This window comes from Apteryx rowi, unplaced genomic scaffold (genome assembly GCF_003343035.1).
Source record: "Apteryx rowi isolate R43461 unplaced genomic scaffold, aptRow1 scaffold_24, whole genome shotgun sequence".
NCBI lineage: Eukaryota > Metazoa > Chordata > Aves > Apterygiformes > Apterygidae > Apteryx > Apteryx rowi.
In genome coordinates, this window is record NW_020448752.1 from 5,062,707 (window position 1) to 5,088,498 (window position 25,792).

General features: G+C 36.9%; 1 protein-coding gene across 7 annotated transcripts in view; it reads right to left on the reverse strand.

The window, feature by feature from the left end:
- Nucleotides 1-594: 594 nt before the first annotated feature.
- ZC3H12B (zinc finger CCCH-type containing 12B) overlaps nucleotides 595-25,792 on the reverse strand; it is a 45,373-nt gene continuing 20,175 nt past the window's right edge. For 6 of the 7 annotated variants that reach the window (XM_026066366.1, XM_026066360.1, XM_026066361.1 and 3 more), the window contains 5 exons: nucleotides 11,763-12,540; nucleotides 8,480-8,619; nucleotides 7,483-7,717; nucleotides 7,290-7,396; nucleotides 595-6,731 (listed from right to left, as the gene is read on the reverse strand). In XM_026066366.1, coding sequence (XP_025922151.1) covers nucleotides 5,314-6,731; nucleotides 7,290-7,396; nucleotides 7,483-7,717; nucleotides 8,480-8,619; nucleotides 11,763-12,373 — 2,511 coding nt within the window. In that variant the 5' untranslated portion in view covers nucleotides 12,374-12,540 and the 3' untranslated portion in view covers nucleotides 595-5,313. Of the gene's footprint in view, nucleotides 6,732-7,289; nucleotides 7,397-7,482; nucleotides 7,718-8,479; nucleotides 8,620-11,762; nucleotides 12,541-19,885; nucleotides 21,631-25,792 lie in introns of those variants that run through there. The other variant, XM_026066367.1, reaches the window with a different exon arrangement.

A 25,792-nucleotide genomic window follows, 5' to 3' on the forward strand; every position in this document is an offset into this window, starting at 1 on the left:
TTTGAAAATGCAACTTTGTAATACATACATTTTGCTGTTTCTGAGGGGTTTTGTGCTCTTTCAGTGCACCTGGTTCTGGCTACCCTGACAGCAAACATGGGTGTGGTGAGAAGTTCCAGCAGGTCCAGATAAAAACTATTATTTAACTTTCATTAGCTTTACTTTTTCTTTTTCCCCCAAATAACTCAAAGCAGTTTGAGTCAAAGTAGTGGTAATAAATGAAATTATATCACATTCCCCCATAATAAGGGAAATGATTAAAATTTTAAATAGCCCAAGAAAATTTTCCTAAGAGAGAAACTGGCACAGAATATGCTAACAGCAGAGCAGCACTTAAATAGTACAGCAACCTTTCTCCTCTGTTTTTTAAAGTAAAACAGAGCTTCTTAGTTTTGTCCTGTTCCTTCACAGATTTAAGCACAAATGGAAAAGCCAAGCATTATGTATGATTTCAGAATCTGGGTATTTTTCGGTAAATTACCTAAAAAATATTGAGAAATTATTTGGAGGGACTGTAACAATTGTTTTGGACAGAACAGGGTTTTTTTGATWGTCTCCTGAAGAGGTTTACAAAATAAAAAGTTAGAAACATAATCCACTGGCTCTCAGTTTTATTAAGTAAGCAAATTTTATATATAAAGTATAACATGTTCCAAATATATTAAATAATCGTGCAAACCTGTTACAAAGAACAGTGAGGGGAAAAAAGAGCAGATAATAGCCTATGTTTTCTTTTGGAGTCCTCTCTCAATTCTTCTAATACATTTACAAGCTTTAAACATCACAGACCAAAATCATAGATATTATATAATGGCTCTTCAAAGGCTAACCAAAAACTGGGGTGAGAATAATTTAAATGACAGTTCAATTATATTTTTCCAGTTGAAATATTGTGGGAGATATTCTTACACTTAATAGGGCTCTGTCCCACACACTGTGGGTGTATAAGAGGAATATTAAAGCTGAACACTTACCATAGTAGTAATAGTGATAGATCTAATGGTTGGAATAACATGAGTACATTCAGGTAAACTTTTGGCAGGTCAAGATAAGATGATAATTCAACTTTGTGGAACAAAATCTCACTGAAATGATACATGCCCTTTGTCTTTAGAGTGGAATTTTTAAGTATAAGACTGTAATAAAATATGACCATTGACATTTTCCCATTTGTGATGTGGTATACCCCACACATATACATGCATGCCACCAGCCAAGTATTTTCTTAGTTGAATTATTTGGACAGATTCTTTGAGTATTCTGAACTCCTTTAGTTTTATCATTAAGAATGCCAAAATGCAGTTTGAGGCAAACTGGCATTAAAAGTATGTATGGACCCAACTAGATAGACATTTTGGGGTGTGTTTTGGGATTTGTTTTGTTTTGAAATGAGGGTTCTTGTGTGTGTTCTAAGCAACTGCATGCACACTTTCTAATTTTAAGAGTTTAAATTTAAAACATTTTTACAAAAAGCTAAACAGACATCCATGCTAGTGAATGAATTACATGCAGCACCAATTAGAGCATTGCACACTTACTACAGTGATTTACAAACACCAAATACTGGTTTAACATCCATTTTCACTCATTTTGTCATTGAGACTTACATTATATTTGGGTCAACCAAAAAACCCAAAGAGATTTATAAAAATTTTACAACAATTAAACAGTAATGTTTAAATCTACAAATGAATAAAAGCAAACTACTGTAGCTCAATTAAGACAACAGGACTAACTAGTCAAAAAATCTATATATACAATCTAATATATTACTAATATGTAATACTTACAAAAAAAACCATTAAATAACTTAGGCTGACATCCCAGAAAGCATTTGATTTTTGAATCATAACTAATAAATCTAAGGTTATGCACTTTTAAGTGATAAAGCATGTGAAAGTAATACAGCTAAAGTAAAAGATCAGTAAATCAGAACTCCCAGAGAAAGCTCTGGTTCCCACTAAAGTCTACTGCTTAAGTCCTGTTGATTGCAGTAGGCCAGGATTTCACCTCCCCACCTTTTTTTTTCCCCCCMGTTTTTCATTAGGATTTTAATTTTTATAGATTTTATTAAAATATAGATTCTAGAACTGTTCTCTTACAGTTTTAAAACATATTTAAATATCATGCTCTCAAAAAGAGCACTTATACACAGTCTTATATTTACAATATAGACAGTTATAATCATGTGTTTCTGAAGATCAGCTCTTCTATGTAAGAAGAAATCTAAGCTTATGTGCTGAAGATTAATGACTGTGTCAGTGTTTTGAATTGACTTGTAAACATATCTTAAAACAGATGTGGATGGCTGAATTACCATTTAAACTAGCTGATCAGAAGAGACTACATTACATATAAGTTTCATTACTTTGAAGGAGAACTAGACAAGCACACAATTTGCAAACTCTTTCCAGAAGGCTATATTGCCTATTCTGTAATTCTATGGAGGACAGCTGCTCATAGCTTTTTAGAGAAAGACAATTTGCCTTCAAAGTGCCCTAGATAAATGGTATGCTGGATTTGTATTGGTATAACATTTCCATCCTTAGAAAAAGACGTATTCTATCAATCTACAAGACAAAAGTCAGTGAAAACAAAAATGACTAGACAAGTCCTACAAAAATTAGTATCTCCATAAACCACCCAAAACTTCATACAGTAATTTCTGCTCAGGCTTCAGAATTAGAGTGCATCAAAAACACCTACCAAACCCCTCTTAAAATAGCTCATCTTTATAATTGGAGAAAAAGGGAACAAACATTTTTCTACATATAAATATTTAATTCCATGCAAGATGGAAAGTGTGAGTGCACAATAAACTTCATTTTAAACCTAAATAATTTATAAATTAATCTGTTAAGACTAAGGCAGAGTCTACAGCAATTATATTGTTATATTTTAAACACATGCAGATGAGTTGTTAACACCAACATTTTTACATAAAGTTCTAGTGCAAGAATGTATCTGCTTAATAAATAGACTAAAGATAACTTTATGTAATGCTTTGAGGTGTACACACAGTATCTGTGCATGTTATAAACTGGTTTTGAAAAGTTGTCCTTGTTTGTCTATAAACTATAAGTGCCCATTTTAAATAAAAAGAGCCATAATTACCCATGGGCTACTTCCCCGTGACACATGGTGTCACAAACATTTTGGTGAAAATGTAATACTGAAGTTAATCTAGAGATGCTTTTTTACACAGTTTTTATACAATCAAGAAAAAGAGATACAATTTGTATCAACAAACAAAAGGTCATTTCTGGTTATTTGAGGCATTGCTCTCAGCTGCTTATACCATGCAAGAGAAGATAAGAGAATAAAACTACTTGGAAATTAAAATTATAAAATGTTGATTAGTAAGAAATGTTTTGAAAACTGGCCAAGAGTTAAATCTGTTTTCTGAAATTATAGAAGTGTCTGAAGATTTATTTTTACCATTAACAGATCAACTAATAAAAAAGCTTAGTTATTTTTAAACACCAAATGTGAAGACAGAATCAACTTCAAGCTAACTCAGTTTAAATACATAATGACATGGTCATTATGTAATGTAAGAATTGGAGAGGTTCCTGCACCAATACTAGAATATTTATCATGTGTGAAATGATGTGGCTATCAAACACCAGTACATTAACTATAGGTGCACCTGTAATTGCTTTTATTATCTGACATGAACACATTTTTGCACATGATAAATAGTCCACAAGATATTTTGAATCAAGCCAACCATTATTACAGTAACACAAGTGGAAGAGATGATGTAATTTTGTTCCTCAGACAAACATAACCAGAAAGCAGCATGCAAGCCATTATCAAAACACCAGAAACAACCCTGACTGCAGCCTCACGTTCTGTGTGTTTCACAGTAAGAAACATTTAGGCAGTGTCACACCTTCTCATGAAGAAACAAAAGGCCATTAAACCAGGCCTTCTCAACTTTCATGAAAAAAACTACAGTAGAAGTCAACAAGTCCTAGCTCGAGACATATCGAGTTAGTAATGGTTTAAAATGTTGAAATATACAGTGGATTCAAAAAAGGGCGTCCAGTCAGTGCAGCTTAAAAAAAACAATAAACGCCTCTTTTGGAGACATTTAGCTACAAAGGTTCCCACCCTGAGCAAGATAACCAGTTGCGCAAACAATGCCACACACAATTTTCTTCTCACCTGTTGAAACAAGAGCTCTAAAAGCTTTCATGAGGCAAATGCACACCTTTGCGTGGATCTCAAGAGCACAAACCAGGAAAGCTTTGCCACAAGCTCAACTGTAGCATCTCTTTTCAAGAACCAGCCCCCCCCTCCCGCCCCGCTCCCCCCAGTCTCAGGTTGACCTGTACAGCGATCTTTAATGCTAGTTTCATTCAAATGCCATCCCTGCTCCCAGAAGAAGGGCTGCAGTTACTGCTGAACGTCCGTGTTTGCTAACATCTTAATCCAATTTACTTGAAAATTAGCAGTTTTTAACCTGTAGCATTTCTATTCATCCAGAATGGTAGTTGTTTACAGTACAGGTGACAGCCAATTCTGAAGAGAGACACTACAGTTAAATTCCTTTTAGTTTATTGACTAAACCTCCTCCACCTACCTTAGTATTTTGGTCCTGATTTGATAACAAATTTGGCTTCTGCTGTATGGAGCCAAAGTATTGGACTTCCTAGTAGATACTCAGACTCTTGGTGAACAGTTGTAAAATTTAAGAAATACCAACAATACTGACATGTAAAAGCTGAAAAAGAATAAATCAGTTTTGCTTTTACAAACTGGATATTTTAATTTTTGCCAAGTTTATTTTTTCTTAAATATCTGACATGCCAAGAGGCACTGTCAAGTGACAAAGCTGAAATCCTAAAGGTGATCTGGGAGTGCATAGAGCATACTTTGAAAGGCCAATTAGGTATTTATAATCAAATTGAAAGTATACACTAGTACATGCAATATAATTGGTAACATAATTTTGTATTAACAGCTTTGAGACACTGAATGTGACATTCTAGTTCTTAATGTTATATCCATGCAGCAAGGTATGCATTTCCTGTAAAATACTATTAAAAATCCCTATATTTAAAATCTTAAAATTTACAATGCAGTCAGCTCTTATACAGTGCCTAGGCATATATATATATATTTATATATATATTTATATATATATATGATTATATATTTATATATATATGATTGCTACTGTGTACAGAATTTTATACTAGCATATTAAAAAAATATTTACAATAGATTTGCCCACTTCCAACACCTAAGTTTTCCTCCAGTTCCTGTGCTGTATAGTTTCATCAGTCTAAAAGAGGCTGTAATGATTTAACGCCCTGTTCTTAATTTGGCAACAATCACAGCTGCCAGCTGTTGTGCATCTGTCATGTGGGGATTCTTCTCCATCACAGAAAGGACAATGCTTGGAGGGAAAATATTGCAGAGATTTTTGTATGTTTGATACTGATGTTCTGGGATGATATGTGGTTCCCGTGGCTCACCACATACCCCAATCCAGGGATTCCGCCAGAGTTGCTCCATCTTCTCAGGCATGCTTCTCACCATTACAGGCTCATAACATGGCTGCATGAGGTTGTTACTCAATGGATACGAGTGATAAGCATAAGAGTCTGATGCACATGGTAACGGATCCCAACTAGCATGCTGTTCTCGACAGAGAGGTGGTCTTCTCTGCCTTGTTGGGTTACTTTCATAGAGCCGTGAGTCAGAAATACTGTCCATTCTTGTCATGACCAAGGCACGGCTTGGTTGTGCAGTTGGATGAACATTTTGAGGCACAGGGTAGTCTCCTGGACAACTGGACCGCGCTCCAACAACTGGATGCTGGGCATGTAGGCCTAAGTGGGAAACCGACTGTTTGCGGAGGGATTGCTTAGGCTCTTCAGTTCCGTAACTCTGAACTCTGTTTAAGGCTTCATGGTAACCATGGGAAAAAGGCTGAAGACGATTTTGTGATGAAAGTCTGTGGATCTTCACATTGTCTTCTGGACTGGCATCTGCTACACCCAGATACAAGTCATTGTAAGAGGAATAAGCATCATTACTTGTATGGCTTAAGCGATTTTCAGGACAGGGACTTGAGTTTCTAGAATACATCCCCTGGTCTGCATCAGCCCCATAATAATCTGTGTTACGCATACTACTTATGCTCAAGTTGGAAAAATCACTGAGTAAGGAATAATAGCCATGGTCCCCTAACGATTCATATTTGGGATACTGGTCAGTATAGCTAATTGAGGTACCATGGCTATTGGTGACCAGTATAGGAGGATATTGCACACTGGACATGTGTTCCAGTGAGGATTTCTGATGCGTGAACTGTGAGGAACCTGGCACTGGGCTGCTTGCAGAACGAGTATTTAATGCACCAGCTGCATGGCTTTTTGGTGGAGGGAGTGTTGGTACACTTAATGCAGAAACCAGAGATGGGACAGAGCTGGCCTCCGACTTCCGGGCTACTGATAACTTTTCCTCAGGCTCCACAGCTACCGATCTAATGCTTGGATCTGACTGACGTTTTGGGGTAATGCGTTTCACTTCAGAATTGATCTCTCCTTTGGAGCTGGATGGCCCTGTGCCACATTTGGCCAAGGCTCCCTCACTCATAGTTTTCACAGCAGATAATTTGGCACTTATTCGAAGCTCATCCGCTACTGACCTTTGAGGCTGGTTTGCCCGTTCTGGGTGGTAATATTTACATTTGTGCCCATAGGTGCACTTTTTACCTGCAAGAGAAGTGTCTTCAGGTTAAATAAATCAAAATCTAATCAACACCACTAGCTGATATCTTTATATCTTTCACTGTTTCTTCTCAATAGTGATGATTGTATACTGTCACTGTAAGGAGAAACTACACGTACAGGCAATCACTGACTGCTACCTGTATGCAGGTATATCACTGCAACAAGGGCAAAATACGCCATTTTTTCCCTACTGCTCATGATTTAAAATACCAACAACATACTCAGGGCTGTATAAAACCAAACATCTCCAACAAAAGTTGTATAGTTATGAATCTCCCTCCTTGAATACAAACCAGAAGAAAATAGCACACAACTCTGATATCCACAAGGCATTTGGTAATATTTTGAAATATCTGGTTATCTTCAACTTTCTGCTATATTGTTATTATTAATATAGCTATGCTAGGTATAAAAATGGATATAGTGCTTGGATGACAACAAGAAAAATGATGTAATTTGCTTTTTAAGTAATGACAAGATGTTAATTGCTTACTTGACCTCCCTTTCAATACAGCAAATCAATCCGACTTACACACTTACCGTAAGGACATGGTTGTTTTTTATGTTCAGGAATAACTGGCCTTTTCCTTAAGAAATTTTCAAGGCTTGGACCATGGCGTCCTAGAGGATCATCAGGAGGCATAAATCTAAGGGGAAAGAAATGKAAATTTCAGTTTTTACCGAAGATTGTGAATCAGCAAATTCCCTTACTTTTGAGAAAACAAGCACATACTTGTCATTCACAAAAGAATACATGAGCAGCCGTTCCTCTATGAACTTCTTCCATTCCGGTTTTTCATTTTGAAGATCCCGATAGTTGTCATTTGATACAATGATGCCATCCGAGTCAAAAGCAAGTTTTACTATGAATCGATCATCGTAGCAAACGACTCTTCTTCCCTGAACTCTTCGAGATGGGGTAAAAACAAGAATTTTTTCTTTCTCCAATTTACGTAAGATTTCTTGATCTGTAAAATAAGTTTAGTTGAGCAGCTTCTCAAAAGTTTTAGAAGAAATGAATGCAGCCTTTGGAATATGAAACTTCCTCTTTTCTGACAGTGTTGTATAATTGTGCTCATAGAAAGTCCTCATTATCACAAAAATACCTAGGTGTAAAGTGCCATTAAGTATTTCTGAGGTTTCTAAGCAATTGGCAAATATTCAATATTTAGGCTTCATAACCACTCCTACACCTCTGTAAACAGCTACATACTTTTTCTTACTCTTTCTGAACATGTCAAGAACTCAGTTGTTACCATATTACAAAAGCCTTCTTGGTCACCCAGAGGAAAACATAAGTACTTTCTATGTGTCAAAACCTATGCTGCCTCTTCAGCGCTCAAGATTACCCTACTAAATGAATCCCTGGCCTGATATTACTTATTTTATACTAGCCCAGTAAATAAGAATGAGTTCTTATATTCTTAAATCTCTTTGCTAATGGGAAAATTACAAATACTGCCTCAGGAGTGTTGAAATGATCCACTAACATTACAAAAAGCAGCTTTATTTTTAGATGCAGCTGCTTAATGCGTGTTCCTTACCAGTGAAGTTGTCCTGTGTTTTCAAACAAACAGATGAGTGCTGTGCAACCTCGTGGCCACAGCCCAGTATGTAGTGCCCAGCAAAGGATGACATGCTTGTGTCTTGATGCAATACAATTTCTTACCAAGGTGTCAAAAACAAAAACAAAAACTAAAAAACTAAAAAAAAAACCCTAGATCTGTTACCTGTAATTGGTGCATCAGGTCGAGACTGCTCTTTTCTCCATGCAGGGACAAACACAGTTATATCTTTATGTCCTTTTTCCAGAAACCAATCAACAGCGAGTTGAATTCCCCGGCAGGAAAATCCTTCTTTATTCCCATGACTGAAAAACATGCAAAAGTGTTATATTAATAGCATTGAGAAAAAGTTACTTTGGGTTTGTTTGTTTGTTTTTTAATATGCTGTTATGGTCTAAGAATATAAGGGAAGCAAATTTTGTAAAGACAGGTAAGCATTTTTATTAGACCAGCTTACATAATTGGAAAGAGACAATTGTCCAGAGCTATTAAAGCCATCAGATTACAACAACGCTGCTACTTAAACACTGCAAATAGTGAAATTTTGCTATCCCAGAAATGAAAAATATCAATTGAAGTACCCTAATGCAAAAGGTTTACCCACTTTCTCATTGTATTAGCTGATCTAATGAAAGATACCACCATACCACCTTCCCAAACAAACTGGGCTTACCTTAAGTATCAACATGAAAAGTTAGCAATAACAAAAGTTAGCAAAAAGAAAAAAGCAAAAGTTAGCAAAGAAAAAAGAAAAAGTTAGCAAAAAGAAAAGAATTAATAGTGCTGACTGCCACAGCAGTGGTTTAAACATCAACCTTAAAAATACAAGTTTCCCTAACACTAGGTATGTTTCTTTTTTTTTTTTTTTTAAATAAGGACTTTATATTTTTAAGGAAAGTAAATTACTCAAAGTTGTACAAACCCAAAGAAAAAAAAAGTAAATTGTTTTCTGAAACACATTGGTGTCTCTACAATAGCACTCAATTCGGATAAAGGGGTTTAAAGCTGCTTTATAACACCACTTCAGTTTAGAAAATGGCATAAGAAGTTTTTGTAAAGAAAAAAAAATTTAGAGATTTGCTGGAAACTATTTAGATCTTAATTATGCAATTCAGTGCACCTCATGGGTGCACCCTTCTTACTTTGCCAAACATAGAGTGAACTGAAGTATCAAGTTTTAAATCCCCCCAGGAATTAGTTCAGCAATGTCTGAACAATATGTAAGCACATATATAAGAGAAGGAAATGATTAATTATAATACACATAATATTATTCTACATAGCTCTAAGAGAGCCACACAGATCCTCATATTATAGCTGGATTTCATGTTTAGATTCAAGCCAACATTTTCTTTGTATGAAAAATACAGTGCATATATCCCTGCTAAACCAGGTAACCTTTTCAAAATACATTTATTAAAATTTTTTGCTTCCTCAACACAACTGTAATTTTTCATCGATCATGATAGGTCATAAGCTGCCCAGTTAGTTTGGCACCATTCATTTTTTCTGCAGAAACCTCTACATGAATTTGTAAAGAAAATGAATGGATGTCTTCAAATCATTCCATCCATTTCAAAATGTGCTCGCTTAGTCACCCGCGATGATGTGCTGGTGAGTGGGATCCTCACCTGAGCGGTCAGGGGAGGGTGCTGTGCATGGCAATGACGCCCCTTACTTGAGAAAACCCAGGGGCCTAGCACGGGAGTCAGAAACACAGGAGAGGACTTGTCTACAGCAGCCCTGCAGCGCACAGGGCAGTCCATGCACTTCAGCTGTAAGGAAGCTTTGTGGCTTTATATAATGCCAGGAACTTCTCTCATTACTAAAACCTGCTGGCTGTACGCAAAGCAGCTTCTAGCTACTGCACCGTCCTGTCCCAAGCTGTTAATTCTGTGTAGCATCACCAAAAACCGTTTACTTCAAGAAAAATTCAGTCCTGAAAATGGAAATGGTTCTTATATAGCCACCTTAAGTTACATATACACATTTTGCCATAAAGGCAAAGCCGCTGTTATCATCATCAATGACTGCAGTATCTTTAAAGGTGAGAAATATATATTGTCCCTGCACTTTTTAGGTAGTCTCAGTCTGTACAGCAGATGCTGCATAACTAAAATGTTTGAGTCTTACTAAAATTGTCTTTAGCAAAGGAATCAAATTATTCTGTGGATTATCATTCCAAATTTTACTCTAATATTATTATTATTGGATAAAAACATCACAGATTACTAGAAGTCTAGGAAGATGCATGCTCTTTCTGGGCTCAAAATGTCATATAAAATAACACTGAAACAGACCAAAAATATATAGATATTTAATACCAACTGTATAACTAAGACCTATGAATCACTGACATAGTCCAAAGCCTTGCGACTTAAATTAATAATTAATACAGAAGCAAGAAAAAAATATATATATACACACACACATACCTATACAGATAGATATAGATATCTATGTGATGTTGCTTTACAGCAGCATCTTTTGGATGGAAGTAACCATAACTTGGCAGTGTAAAAACCCTGTATATAAAATAGTCTTTTAGAATTTGGAGTTTTATATATTTCAAATCTCAATACACCTAAAAAAAAATCTGAATTTTCTTAAAACATTGAAAAAAAATTCAGGTTACAAATTTTTTTGCCGCAGGAAGCTAATACTGAAGGAAATCTATTGTACAAACCCTGCCTGAAGAAATCCTGATATCACTGATCACCAGACTGTCAAAAAAAATCACTTATAGAGATTCTTACTTTCTCAATGACAAACAAAGCATTTGCTATCTGAGCTGTGTATTCTACAGATATGAACGTAAGTGGCAAGGGACAGAAATCTCTGAACAAGTGCTGACCCAAGCAGCAATATGCACATGCACACACACACACGCTTGTCTGAGTACACAAGCACCATAGCTGTGTAAGTCAGCACTTTTAGCTCATGCATAGCATTACGCTGACAGAGGTAAATTGCTTCCAATTCTGAGTGGGCTTGATCAGCAGTCACTCAAATATCCTGAAGTCTACTGCATATTATCAGCATGCACTACATGTCATTTTAGAAAGAAGCAGGTTTTCTTCACCTATTCATTTACCTCTGGACATTAAATTAAAATATTTGATAACATTCTTCAGTGAGTTAAAAAATTAAACCAATCCCCACAAAAGCGTGCTACAGCTAAATTACTAGACCAGAAGACAGAGGGAAGAACTTGATTAAAAATACATATATATGGGAGGAAGGATGAGGGGAACACACCTAGAATAGGAATTGCATAAAAGGAGTAATAGCATCTATAAAAGACTGGACTAAAGAGTCCATAAGAAATATTTATTATTAATCTAAATATACTACACAACTCAAAATGACATTGCAAGAATACTGTTTTTTTTTCCCATAAATATCTTGGTGATTTTTTCTTTTAAAATGTTGTAACAGGGAGACCCACCTCATAGCCACATTGCTTCCATCAATGACAATTGGCCTCAGGTTATCACTGTTATCCACAACTTCATCCTCAAGTGACAGTTCAGGGCTTGCTATCTCCTTCGGGCACAGGCCTCTCGGCACCAGAGTACTAGTGGTAGTGCTGGCACTGCCTTGTCCCTCTGATTCGCTTTTGTTGCCAAGTCTCACAAGCTCTGCCAGAACATCATTGATGAGGGCATCTGCTCCCAATTTATTCAGTACAGCCTGGATCTGATCTCCTGCATATCCAAGCTTTAAAGCAAAATCCATTTTAGCTTGGTATTCCTTGTCCAGATTTGTTTTGCATTCTTCCAGCTTCAAGTCTTGTGTAATACTGCTCTGTGAAAAACTTGGGCGATCCAAACAAGGGGAGCGACAGAGCGGCCGATGTGGTTTAGTGGCAACCTCCTTCTCTCTCCACTGTATATTGCTACAGCTGCTTCTGAAGTATGGTTGCTCAGGTTCACTTTCTGAGCTCGTCCATTCCTCAGATTCAGCACTGCATTCCCCAGCATCTTGTTCCACATTTCTGTCTTCTCTGGTGTGCCTCTTCTCCATTTTCAACTTCCCCACCATAGACCAGGCCGTCATCACGTTCAGCTTCCGGCCAGAGAGCTCAAAATTTCTCTTTCATTTCCAAAGCCACCTGGGATTCGTACTCAGTTGCATCTTGTTGGCTAATTACAGGTTTACACAAGGCTGGAGTTAATTTGCCTTGCCTACTATGTTCTGGCATAAACAACACCAACATGAAGTTTCTTAAAAAAAAGGGGGGGGGGGTAAAAAAAAAATAGCTTTTGTTAAATTCTGCAGAATACTTGACTACAGTAATTTTGTTTACAWGTCAGTAGAGATCCCTAGACATTCAGATTTCCATGTAAAAATTGATCATAATAAAGCATATAATTTTGTTGTCTCTTTACTCACAAATTAAATTCCCTTTCCCTCCCCCATTAACTGTATGTACAAAAAAAAAGTTCCCACACAATAAATTTACAGCTGAAATTAATGGAGTATCTCTACAATATTTAAAAGAACAACACAGAAAAGGGTGACCCACCACTTCCAATAGAAAACTATCTTTACAGTTGTAGCCTGTCTGCTTCAGGAACGACTGTGTGGAGTTCCAATATGCATAAAATTTAACAAACACTTTCAGACTCTTCCAGTAAGGTTTCTATCATAGCTGACAAGCTAAACCATCTTAACTTTAGTGTAAGCTGGCTGCTAGACATGCAGAGGTCACTGCAGAGACGCACAAAGTTTCTGCAAGATGATCATTTTCTGTTTTGTTTACTGTACCTACTGCACTGAAAATTCCAAAACCAAGGATGGATATTACTGCATTTTGACAGATTCACACTCATAGTGTCAGGATATGCACTTAAAATTCTTGTCTTTTAACAGAACAAAAAAGGTTCAAGGAATTCTAGTGAGAGGTCTGACAAACTAGAAGATTAACTGGTGGCCTGTGAAAGGCTGAACTGAAGTCATGAAGCTTTTGAAAAATAGTTTTAAAAAGGAATTTCAACTGCAGCAGTGCATGTTTTAGAGAAAATGACAAACTCGGACCCAGATAGAAATGCAGGAAGCTGAAGAAAATTGGTTCAGAAAGGTGGAGCAATATAAGGAATTCATAAGTCAGCACAAAGGGGACTTCAACTATTTGACCACCAGGAGAATTGACAAGTTGACCTAAGTATTTAGCAAGAGGCCTGCTTTCAGAAAGTCGTATCCTCTCCTCTGTAAACCAACAAACTGATAATGCAGGACCTATGGGGTCCTGTGGGTAATGGAAGTAACAATGTAACTGTCTTGAAGAAACCATTTATTTTAAATCCACTTGCTTATTTTAATAAATCTTATTCTTGTTGAAGTTACTGCTTTTAGATGTAACAACAGACAAAAGAGAAGAAAGAAAAGGTACCCAACTTCTAATAAGAGCCATGGGAGGATATAGCCTTTGGAATCTACAAACTGTCTTAAAGCTATATCTATAGTAGAGACTTCGGTTAGCACAGATGCTGTCTGAAGAGGCGTGAAGAGCATGATCCTGGCTTTAAACAGCAGTCACAGGAAAAAGCCCTTGTACTGACACAGTTTTCAAATATACCTTCAATTTTAACAGGATAGCCAGTTAGCTTTGTGTTCTGAAGAATTTTGCAGGTGCAAGCTATGGATGCATGAAGAGCTTTTTCTCAGGATTCTTATGAGAGTTTTTGTGGCATAAAATAGGTGTGATTTTGGCACAGGAACAGCATTTGGCCAAAGGAGCCCTCTCCTAATGAGCTCCTTATGCACCCACAAGGAGCAGAAAAACTGAAAGAGTAATCCATGTTTTGGGGGGGTATTGGTCACTAGTGTCACTTAGAATAAATTTACATCTCTTTCATGTACCTTTTTCAATTCCTCTCATGTCTCTTCCACTCCTTCAGGTTATGAGCAAGCGTTAAAAGAAGATAAACTCTTCCTCAAAAGAGCATACGCACTCAACCAAGTATGTGAATTATTTATATAGACAGCATTATCAAGTACACTTGTATTCAAAAGCTTTTAAAAAAATCTTACTCCTGTCTCCCCAAGAGACCACATTGACTCTTATTTAGTTACTGTGGTCTACCAAAACAGCAAATAACAGGAGAAATACTCCCTTAACGTACAGCAGTATTACTCCCTTGATGTATAGTAATGCTACATCTAGAGACTAAATTTAAGTATTGAAATCTGTTGGGGGGGGGCAGGAGGGGAATGTGCATCTAATGTAGCTAGAAGAGCATATCTAACACTGTCCATTTTATTATTTATTTGGTTTTCTTCCTGAAAATAGTATTTTAAATTGTTCCACAGAATGATATTCAACAGGCACTGAAATCAAGAGAATACCATGGAAGTGCTAACAAGTATTAATATAGTGAGCTAAAGCAAATGTATAAAAATACAATATTGCATCCTAAAAGTATTTTTAAAATGAAAACCTTGTTTTCACTATTTTGCTGAAAACAGTAAGGACGTTATACTAAGCATTATGAGCCACAAAAGAAAATGAAAGAAGAACCAGTGCACGCCTAAGTCAAACCTTGTTCATTCAGAGTTTGCATATCCTTTCATTTTTAGGAAATCAGATGCCGAAAAACCACAGCTCCAATATACCATGCATCTCAGAAAGCTACCTTAACTATTCCCCTGCATTGCCTGGAGTTTCTCTGTTGCTTACTGAGAATTTCAGAGTACAACAGGTCTACAAGAGTCATAAAACTTGATCATCAAAACCACCAAAACATCAAAGGCTGTCTAAGACAGATCCCTATTGGCTCAAAAAAAAGTTTGAAAGTGAAGCAAAGTTTATTTATCTGTGAGACATTTATGCAGTAATATTTAATAACCCTAAGTAGGCCAAGCAATAACATTCTACAAAACTCCACTTTAAATTATGCTTTTCAGTTATACATCTCACTTGGCTCTGGCAAATTTACATATAGGTGAAGATAGTAGATATGTATCCAGATACAATGACCTATGTGACTGCCAGTGACACTTCCTAATTCCCCAAAAACATATTTCTGCGTAGCTATTTTAGTTGTGATTTTACAGCTGAAATGTAGGGTACATTTGTTTGCTTTGGAGAAAATCTTGTATATTCTATTCAGCTCATCTGTTAGCTGGTAGACTGTCTAAGAGGGAATTATTCCTGTCATCAACTGCACAGTAAAAAAAAAAGTTTTGAGGAAGATAAAATCAGAATCTTCTAAAAAAAATTTAGAATTTTTTTGACAGAAGGAAACCAGAAGTTCTCTGTCTGTATGCAGCATTCTGCAATAAGAGGGTCTACAAGAGGAACTACTCCAAAATAGCCACTGAAGTTGAAATTTAATCTTACTTCAGTAAACAACTTTGAAATGTAAACATAGGAAATAAAAAATATATATACACAAAAGATTGTATTAATTATCGTTTCAATAGTTTTCTCCTGGTGTAGCAGAAAACTGATAACATCTTGACCATAACAGTTTAGTTTATTTTCTGGAGATAAAGGAGACTTAACAGCCTACAGAAACTGTCATATAGTCCTGGTTTCCATGTCATGTGGAGGAATGTCTAAATGACAATTTCTTTGGATGCATATTAACAGCAAGATCCTCAGCTACAATAGGGTGATTCTTAGGGCAACCAAAAAGAGAAAAATAGGTGGCAAAGGTGGCGAGCTTGATCCATAGGCATTAATAGCTTCAAAACTACTCCTGTGTCAGATGTAATGACTCTCAATTGCTCATGCCCTTTGTGTGATGTATGTATCATGCAAACACACACACAGAGTACCGCTGCAAAAGCCTAGTTTCCTTAGGAAATCAAGCCAGTTAAGGAAAATTGTAATCAGTCATATCTGAAAACTAAAAGGCAGAATTCTGAGTCAACCAACACTGACTATTTTTTAATAAATAAGAATTGTGTTCTAAATACTTAATACAATATGGAACACAGTTATCCAAGTAGCACAAAATATACTGCTTCCTTACATTTGAATGGAAATGCCAGTTTTGATTAGCTAGGTTTTAAAAACAGACACTTTTTGTCCTTTAATATTATACATTGAGTGAGTATTTCTCCAAATATTTATATATTTTTCATTATAGTACTCCTTACTTTCAGTTGAGGTAATTTCCTCTAGTATAGCAGTAATAATAATAACAATATACATAATGAGATATATAAAATATACAGTATATATGATAATATTTACAATACTGTACTTGGCAGCACAGATGCTATTAATCAGCTTAATCTGGAGTGGACTTCAGTTAGGACTCATGTATATCCTTGCATCTTGTCAAAATTAAAACATGGGGCATAAAAAATAGTGACAAAAGAAGATTAAAAGAAAGAAGTTATCCACACACTGCATCCTCAGCTTATATAAATGAAGCTATGCCAAAATATTCCAACTAGGGAACATTTTACAATATCTGCATTAAGACCTTTTTGCCCAAATTTATGATACTGTATTGCTTTGGCACTGAACAAAGAACAGTTTGATTCTGTTGGTCCAAATTTAAAGATCTCCATTCTTTTTCCCAAGTTATCATCATTTCTTTAACTGTAATGTCACAATAATGTTTTGGCTTTTGTTAATACTATCATGACTATTTTCCCACTTCTAGCAAATGATCCTAACCCCCTTGCCAATGGAAACCTGGYAAGAATGATCAGACAAAAGTTGTTAAGACTGAAAATAGCCTTAGATTTATGATGAAGAGAAAGGAGTTATTGTTAACCTCTCTGTTATTTTCATTTCAACAAGTAATTTTACCAGAAGTAATCCATTTACACCAATTATTAGAAGACCAAATTTATATTCACTTAGAAGTGTTTCAGTATTACTGTAAACTACAAGCAAAGTATGCTGCTTCCATTTAATGAACTGTGCATCATTAGGTTTCATGAATGTCACATTAAGAGGTAAAATATTACCAAAAAATCATATGACTCTGACTTTTCTTAAGCATTACAGCAACTTACCAGGCACTGTGAGTATGATATAAGAAGCCAATTGGAAGTGAAAGCAACCAGACTCACTCAAAAAGAGTCCAAGATTTTTTTAAGTTATAAAATAATTTGGGTAACAATATCACTATTACTTCTGCATTTAGATTTTTCAACTTTTTTTGTAAATGGCAACTATATAATTTTGTTCTTAATTTTTTTTCTCCTTCTTAGCTGGAAAATAATACATCTTATCTGTACATAAGCTGATTTCACCATTTTGTTGCATTGTCTCAATTTCACATACGTATCTCTAGCCTTCTGTTATCTAATATCATATAAGCAATTTATCACAAATATCATTTGTCTTTCCCTGAAAGTAAGCTCTTATTTTTAACAAAAAGAACATAGTTAGATTGGGCATCTAAATAATCCTGAATTTAAAAATTATTTAAAGCAAACAAAGAAAATTCACTCCAAGAACAAATTCCATCACTGCTGCTGTCATACTCACTTCTGCTGTGCTTCTAAAGAAAGCAGCGCAGATGCAATCCATGTTGGGAAGTGGTACTGTATATCTAGAAGGACTGCTGTCTGCCAGACTAGTGCTGGGGTTTTCTATTCTTTGGCCGCTAATGACAGATCGGTATATCTGTTATGAAAGCTCACTCTATGGAAACGCCCACTTCTGTGACTCATCTTGGAGTTTCTTGCCTTTTTTCACTCATGTCAACCTTTGGTTGAAAGCCATTAACGAGGGAAATTCAGCTGTGTCATCCCTCTCTTGCATAGCAGTGGAAAATATACAGTGTGTGACCTAATGATCATCATTATCTCTCAAATATTTGAGGTGGTAATTATAAATCTGCTAAAAATATCTTTGGTTATCTTCAAACAATTAAAATCTAAATCACAAGTTTTTTATAGAAATCTCCTCTTTGTATCTAGCTAGGATCCTGTGATGGAAGCACTAAAAGGCAACAGGTCCTGTCTGTACCAACCGTAGCCACTACCCTCTGTTTCTACCAAGATCTATCACATATCTTCCACAAAAAAGACATAGGATCTACACACAGTAACCTCTGGAAAGGTAAGAATTTTTCCTATTTTCTTTAAACACCTAGCACACAAAACAAACTTTGAGACACAACTTTTGTCAAATGGTTTAGATAACCTCTTTCATCAACTGCCATGCTGCCAGAAAATGAGGCAGGCAGTCTCCAGAGCCCACCTTTACAGTCCTGTCCCCCCATCAGAGAGCTCCTAAGAAACCAATCAGCTTACATAGAAGCCTCTTCGCACTCATCCAGTCACCCCTCTGTGCAACTTAGCAGTTCTGCTGCTTCTGTAGACTTGGGATATTGCAAGATTTGTTCCCAAATGCATAACCTTAAGATTTTCAAATAATGAGGCTCACCTCATTGTCAGGTCAGGAGTACCAAAACTAAAAGAACATTACAGCACAGGACCAAGCTTTTCCACTTCCACAGTTCCCCTCTGTTAATGTCAGTGGGAAAGAAGTGTTGCAGTGTTGCGTAGCTCCTAAGCCAGCAAACATAGTGGCAGGAAGAACTGAGCAAAGAGAAAGCAGCAGTAGYAACTTAACCCAGCAACTTAACTTAACAAAACCTTAACCCAGCATCCTTCTTCACATAATCTGGATTAGAAATCAGACTTGTAATACCATCATTCAGCTACAAAAACGGCACCATGGTCTCTCCCTCATCTCTTCACAGACCTGAACAGTCTAACCTCTACCCTACTGTAACCCCTAGAACTACTCCCAGCCAGTTGGTTATTGATATAGATTTACCTTGTCTCTCCACAGACTACGATCCAGATGCCAGTCCCTACACCAGCTAGCTCTATATGCTACAAGTCTTACATTACATAAAGCTCAAATTTAAAAATTCATACATAATTCAAATTCAATTCATTGAGGTTATAGACAGTTCAAGTACAACCTTCTGCACAAATGTACCTGCAGCAGAGATGCAAGAAAGACCTACAGAGTACTAATATGGAAACTGTAGTTATGAGGGAGGGAAAGACAGGAAAATAGCCTTCAGCTCTGTTTTCCATATTAAAATGTATTCTTTTGTATGTCTGTTTTACAGATAGTTACTATGAAAAAAAAGAAGCAGCATGAATACATAAGCAAAGACTGTGAGGGGAAAAAACAAACAAACAAAAACTATTCAGTAAAATCTTCCTCTTTTAAAAGACTAAATTGGATTTTAACGTATTGTCCTTCCAGTCTGGGGGATGGGGGGAGGGAGGGGGAGTTTGGGGCGGGTGAAGATGAGAGGGGAGAATTAGCAAGATAAATATAATATGAAGGCCAAAATAACAACAACAAAACCACAGTATTAATATACAGATTATTTCATGATCATTATTTGTAAAGTATAACAACTCCTTATTAAGTCTAAGGTATTTTTCTTTTGAAAAATCACATTGAGTTCATTTTAACATAAAAATTGATCTCAAAAAAATTATTTGACTAGATATTACCTCAGATATGTTTACATCCAACTAGTTTTATTTAAAGAAAAACAACTCTGTTTAGGGCAGATCCTGTTAAATTTTGAAAGGTTTGTATGACCTCGGATGACAGATGTTCACCTGAATGGCCGTCATTTCCTTTATCATGACTTCTGCTTAAAGGTCATGGAGGGTTAGTGCCGGGGTGCCACAGATGGCCAATTTGACCATCTTGTCAGCAGATGAAAATGCCTTCTATTTTCCCTGTCCTGCTAATGTTCCAAGCTGTGGGATAGAAAAATTGAGTTCCTAGGGAGAAAAAGAAAAAAAAAAGAAAGAAAGAAAATCAAGCTCCTTGGCATGGTAGGTAGACCCTGATCCTATTATAACTCATTAACGCACCGGTACTTTACAGGACATTTTACCAAAAAAGAGAAAAACAAAAAGCTGGTGCCAACTCCAGTATCACYCTCAGATGGTAGAAAGTAAATATAGCTGCTCAACTCCCAGAAAAGGCATAGCTACAGAAAGTGACGATTACTTGTCCTCAAACTGCAGGGGTGTTTTTTTTTTTAAATAAAACTGTAATCCTATTCTGGAGACCAGGCTCACTTCAGAACAGATAACATCCCTGTAGAGGAGGCTAGCTGCTTAGTAAGTCAGTATTTTGATCTAACAAGCATGTCAGGCACTGTCTTTGTCAATGCCAACAATCCAGACTTAATCAGTACCGCTACCTGAAAATGCTCAGATGCCCTATTATGGGAAAGCTGAGGTTTCTGCTTTCTACTACTCTATGTCTGAAACCACATTTGGTCTCAGTTTAACTCTGACTTCCAGTTAAGTGCAGTTCATCATTACCTCTCTATGCGATAAGCATTCAGTTATCCCTTCTTATTGAAATATATGGTTTGTCTTCAAATATAAAAGTCATCAATTACGTAGGCATATCAGGAAAATGAGTTTTCTGTATGTTCTGGAGCATCTAAGCCCAGAGGGTCTTGAATTCACTACCTATCCCAACTGTGCAGGTGTTTCCTTAACAAGAGCCAAATTAAAGAAATTGTTGATAAAAAACAGTAAATAAATTGTTCATAAAGTTCTTTTAAAAGAAGAAGCTTAATGCTGCAGGGAAATATAGAAAGAATGAGATACTGACCTGATTCTTTCTGCCTCAGATACAAGAGTTGTGGCCACTGCTCTTTATATCTTCGCACAGTAAAAGTGAAATGGTGTTATGCAGATAGGAATAAGATAAATGTTTTATCTTGCCATTAAGTAAATCCAAGTCCTTCATTTTTTAGTGTTCTTACAATTTCTAATGCATTTCTGAGCAAGTTTGGGGGGGTTTATTAAGCATTTTGTAAACAGCTTGTCTTGCCTTCCTCTCACTTCCTCTTCAAATAAAAAGACATCTTTGTTCCACTATGTTTATATTTATTGCCATTGAAGCCTAATCTAATATAGCATTTTTAAATGCATTTATAGTTGTTAGCATTGTTTCCTACTTCCTATGCTGCTTATAGATTCCTAAGTATTACTTGTCAAATAGATACTGTATGCTGTACCAAATAATGATGGTTTGTTAGGGAGCTGCTGAATCCAGGAGCTGAACAGAAGCAAGGCTGTCACAGCTCCAGGTCCAACCAATAGCAAGGCTGAATGTGTATTCCCAGTAGGCACATGCACAAACACACATATACAATACATATATACATGGCCAGCCACACAGATCAACACTAMCAGAAACACTCAGCATTCACACAAAGACAAAGAGCACCAATGGCCTTATCTTGTTTCCCTCTCTGGTTGATCAGAATGAATTCATCTGAACATGAGGAAAAACTTTTTCACTGTGAGGGTGATGGAGCACTGGAACAGGTTGCCCAGAGAGGTTGTGGAGTCTCCTTCTCTGGAGATATTCAAAACACGCCTGGATGCAATCCTGGGCAATGTGCTCTAGGTGACCCTGCTTGAGCAGGGGGGTTGGACTAGATCTCCAGAGGTCCCTTCCAACCTCAGCGATTCTGTGAAGGTCCATTAGTGGGAAATACATAGACACATACAATGTGGATCCCTCCAGTAGCTCAGCTTAGACAGTCTATCCTGTAGCTGGCCCCTGGATCCCCGTTCTCTCTGGTTTCTGGCACCTGTACATACGAGTCCCCGACAGCTACAGCCCCACTCCAGTGGCTGGCACAGACCCTCTGACTCACAGATGCACACACATGCAGATGCTATGGATCCCCCAGTAGCTAGGCTTAGATGCACAGTCCATCCAGTAGCTGGCCACAGATGCCTGGTCTCCCCAGCTGTTGGCACCTGGGCATGCTAGCCCCCAAGGTCCGCAGCCCCACTCCAGCAGCTGGTTCAGACTCCCTTACATACATCAACACACACACGCACTGCAGATTCCTCCAATAACTGGGCTTAGACATGCAGTTTATCCAGTAGTTGATCTTGGATCCTCACTGTCCCCCATTGCCTCCTGCACAGAGACACGCACACACACACACACACACACACACACACACAAACAGATCTCTCAGCTGACCCCCAGACCTTACCATCTCTCAAAGCACTTGGCCTGGAACTCCTGGTCCCTACAGTAGCCAATTCCCCCAGTTGTCCCACTCCCAAAGACATACATACATACATGGCTACGAAACTACTTAATCTACTTGCCGACTAGTCTACCTTGATATTTGCTAGCAATCGCATACTGACATGCATACCCTCATTCACTCCAGTTGCTGGCACCACAGACCGCTATGACCCATGGTCTGACTCCAGGTGCTGGCACTTAGACCTCCATACAGACACATGTACACAGAATAGAGAGCCCCTCACTCAGAAAAATAGTTAGAAATGGAGTTTGATGAGAAGATAGGACAGACTGCGCTGATCAGGCACAAGACATGGGCAGAAAAGCATACTGACTGGCAACCTGCTTACAGGCAACTGATCCCTTTTATCCCTTAACCCTTTATTTTCCCATGCTTGTTCCTCCCCAAACCACCTTGATCCCACCCTCTCCCCCCACCCAAAACCTTTGGTTCCTCCCCTAAACATCCTTGTGCAATCTCCAAATGCTCTTCCCCTGCATCCTATAACATGTCTCATACCCTCAGGCAGTAAACCCCGTCAGTCAGTGAGATGATCCGGAGAGCCACTCCCATTGACTCATTGTAATTTGTCAACCCCCTTTGTCAGCCCCCACTGGTGGAGCTGAGGGCTCTCCTGGAACAGCCCTGGGGGGCCAGTACAGGGACTCTGACTGGGTTATTGGAGGTTCTCCTGCCTGCCATTGTGCCCCGGGCTCCTTCGAGTTTGTAGAGATGAGCCCCTATGGACCGATCGCTCTCCTGCAATGGGCCTGGGAGTAAGGGGTCAGGTTATTATTCAGATTCCTCCACCTGCCATTGTTCCTCTGTACTCCTTTGTATGTGTGGAGAAAAGCTTTTTATTGCATAAGCTAACAGCTTATTTTAGAAAATTCAAGCAAGATGCATTTATTGTTATGTGTATATAAATATCTATATTTTTGCTACTTGAGATTTCGAAGTAATTTGTTACATACAGTATTTTTGTTAGAAGGTTTTTTTATCAACTGAATGAACAATGATTGAGATGACAACCAAATGATTTTCTAGCATCAAAATAAGAAAAAGGTTAGAAAAGATTCTAATGGCAAAAACTGGATCCAGTACTAAACAAAACTCTTAATATACACAATATCATCTACACTGCAATTCTTAAATATTAGGTTAAATATTATTCTGAATCTTGCACATATTTCTCTAGATAACAAACATTATTTTGTGCAGAACAATTTTAATTTTGCCTTTTAAATATTCTTGAAAAGAACATATAATAAAGTACAAAAAAAACAAAAATACAATGCAAAGAACATAACATTTGAATTACAAGTGTCCACTACAAAGTGTCTATACCTGATGCGGTGCACTTAAACCTTCACACTTTCATTTATTGTAAAGGAAACTGCTAAATCCATGTATATTAAACTCTCTCTTTTTTGATAATGGCATCAAGTCACAGAGTTGTAATTTTTCATATCAGCAAGTCACCAGTAAATTTTTCTACAGCAAAATAAAATGAGTAAGGAGAGTATCTTAACTTTAAAGTGATGGCCTGTATGTAATATACATAATTTGTCTACATGCAATCTAAAAGAAAGGATATACAAAAATAAAAAACTTTCTTTAAAATAAAAGTTCATTTAGTTGTTGATATTTTCCACATCCAGATGAAAATAACTCTTGGCTATTAATCTTCTTCCAGCTTCCCACCTTAAATGACAAAGTTCACCATTTCTTTCATACAAGTAATACTTAAAAACAATCAAATTCAGTGCCACATCTCTGAGAGAACTTCCAGTCAGCAGCAACATATGCATGCAATTAACTTACTGGCATTTAGACTAAAAGATCAAAGCTACAATAGTACAGCAATTTTTTCCAGACTGCACTTTTCAGAAATTCAAGGATGTCATCTTGTAGTGGAGCACTGATAATAAAGAAAAATTTCTTTTCTTTGTGATTTATATTATCTAGCAGTGATAGTACAACTGTACCTTGGATCTTAATCAATTCCTATTCTATTCTAACCACTTGGTCCCTGCCCAAAAGAAAATGCAGTCTAGAATTATGATGAGAGGCTGTGAATGAATGAAACAAGCAATAACTTTAACAGCAGAAAGACTGTATGAAACATTTTGGTATTGTTTCAATTCACTGTTTGCCGAGGTAGTTTGGAAAGGTCATGCTTTTTGGGTACACTAGGGAAGAGAGATAATGCAAAGATTTTTAAGGGAAAAAGGGCAAGGTGAAAGAAAGCACACATGTAACATGCATGTGTGCACATATATACATAAAAACAAGGAGTTTAGGAAAGGATCTCAGTATGAAGTGAGCCTGGATAGATCTTTGGAAGATTAAGAGAAATGGAAGATTGAATCTCAGCCATCTTCCTGGCCATAATATTTAAAAATCTTAGAAGCAGTCTGCCTGTATGGGTCTAAGATGATGGCCAAGTCTAAGAGGATTCCTCAATTTCAGGCCCGCAAATCTAGGAGAGTGAGAAGATCAAAAGCGTTATTGAGACAATTTCAGTTTAAATTAGTAGCTGAACATTTAGGAGGAATCACAAAATTCTATTCAAAACACAAGTCTAAGCAAAAGGAGGGAAGATCAGTGAAAGGGAAATTTGTGAATCAGAGAGAACAGTTCAAGCCATTTGAATTAACTCCACAGCAACAAGGTACAGAATAAGGACTGAAAGGAAACAATGATGGGACTGGGACTTTGTGGGACCCTTTACTACAGGAAGGATGGAAGGAGGAGGATAAAGCGAGGAGAGAAAGTGATAATCTCAACTTTGTATACAAAGTTAGTATGCGACCATGCAACATCTTTATCGGTCCAGCTCCTTCTAGTATCAGTTTAAGAATAGTGCAAGAGTAAACTATGGATTACATTATATCTGGTGCAAGCAGCTCATGTAATTTGTAGAAGAAAATGACAGCTTTCAGGCAAAGTCTTTCGCCAGGGGTATCTTACATGAGCAAAAGGTGATTTGTTGAGAATTCTCTATTATCTTACTGCCTTTATGCTCAGTTTGGCCTTACCTGCACACAAAAAAGTTACTGGAAAAAGCACTACTCTTTGGTTTACAGAATTCTACTTGCAGACACTTTTTTTTTCCACTTTATTTTGTTATTGTTTATACTGCACACTTTAAGTTAGTATAAATGTATTAAGGAATTATCATACAATCAGAGGCAAATTAAAAAATATACATTCCACTTATAAGTAGAACCAGAACTAACATTAAAAAATTGATAAATAAAATGAATAATGTGTGATTTAGCTGATGACTACAAAAACTGAGAAATGAGTCAGTGTGCCTCAAACAATTTTCTCAAAGGTGGAATAAAAGCTCATATCACAGATCGTAAACAAGAACATGGTATCGCTGAATTTTTAGTGGTTCTTTAGTATGAGTTACATTCTCCCCCTATGACAGCCA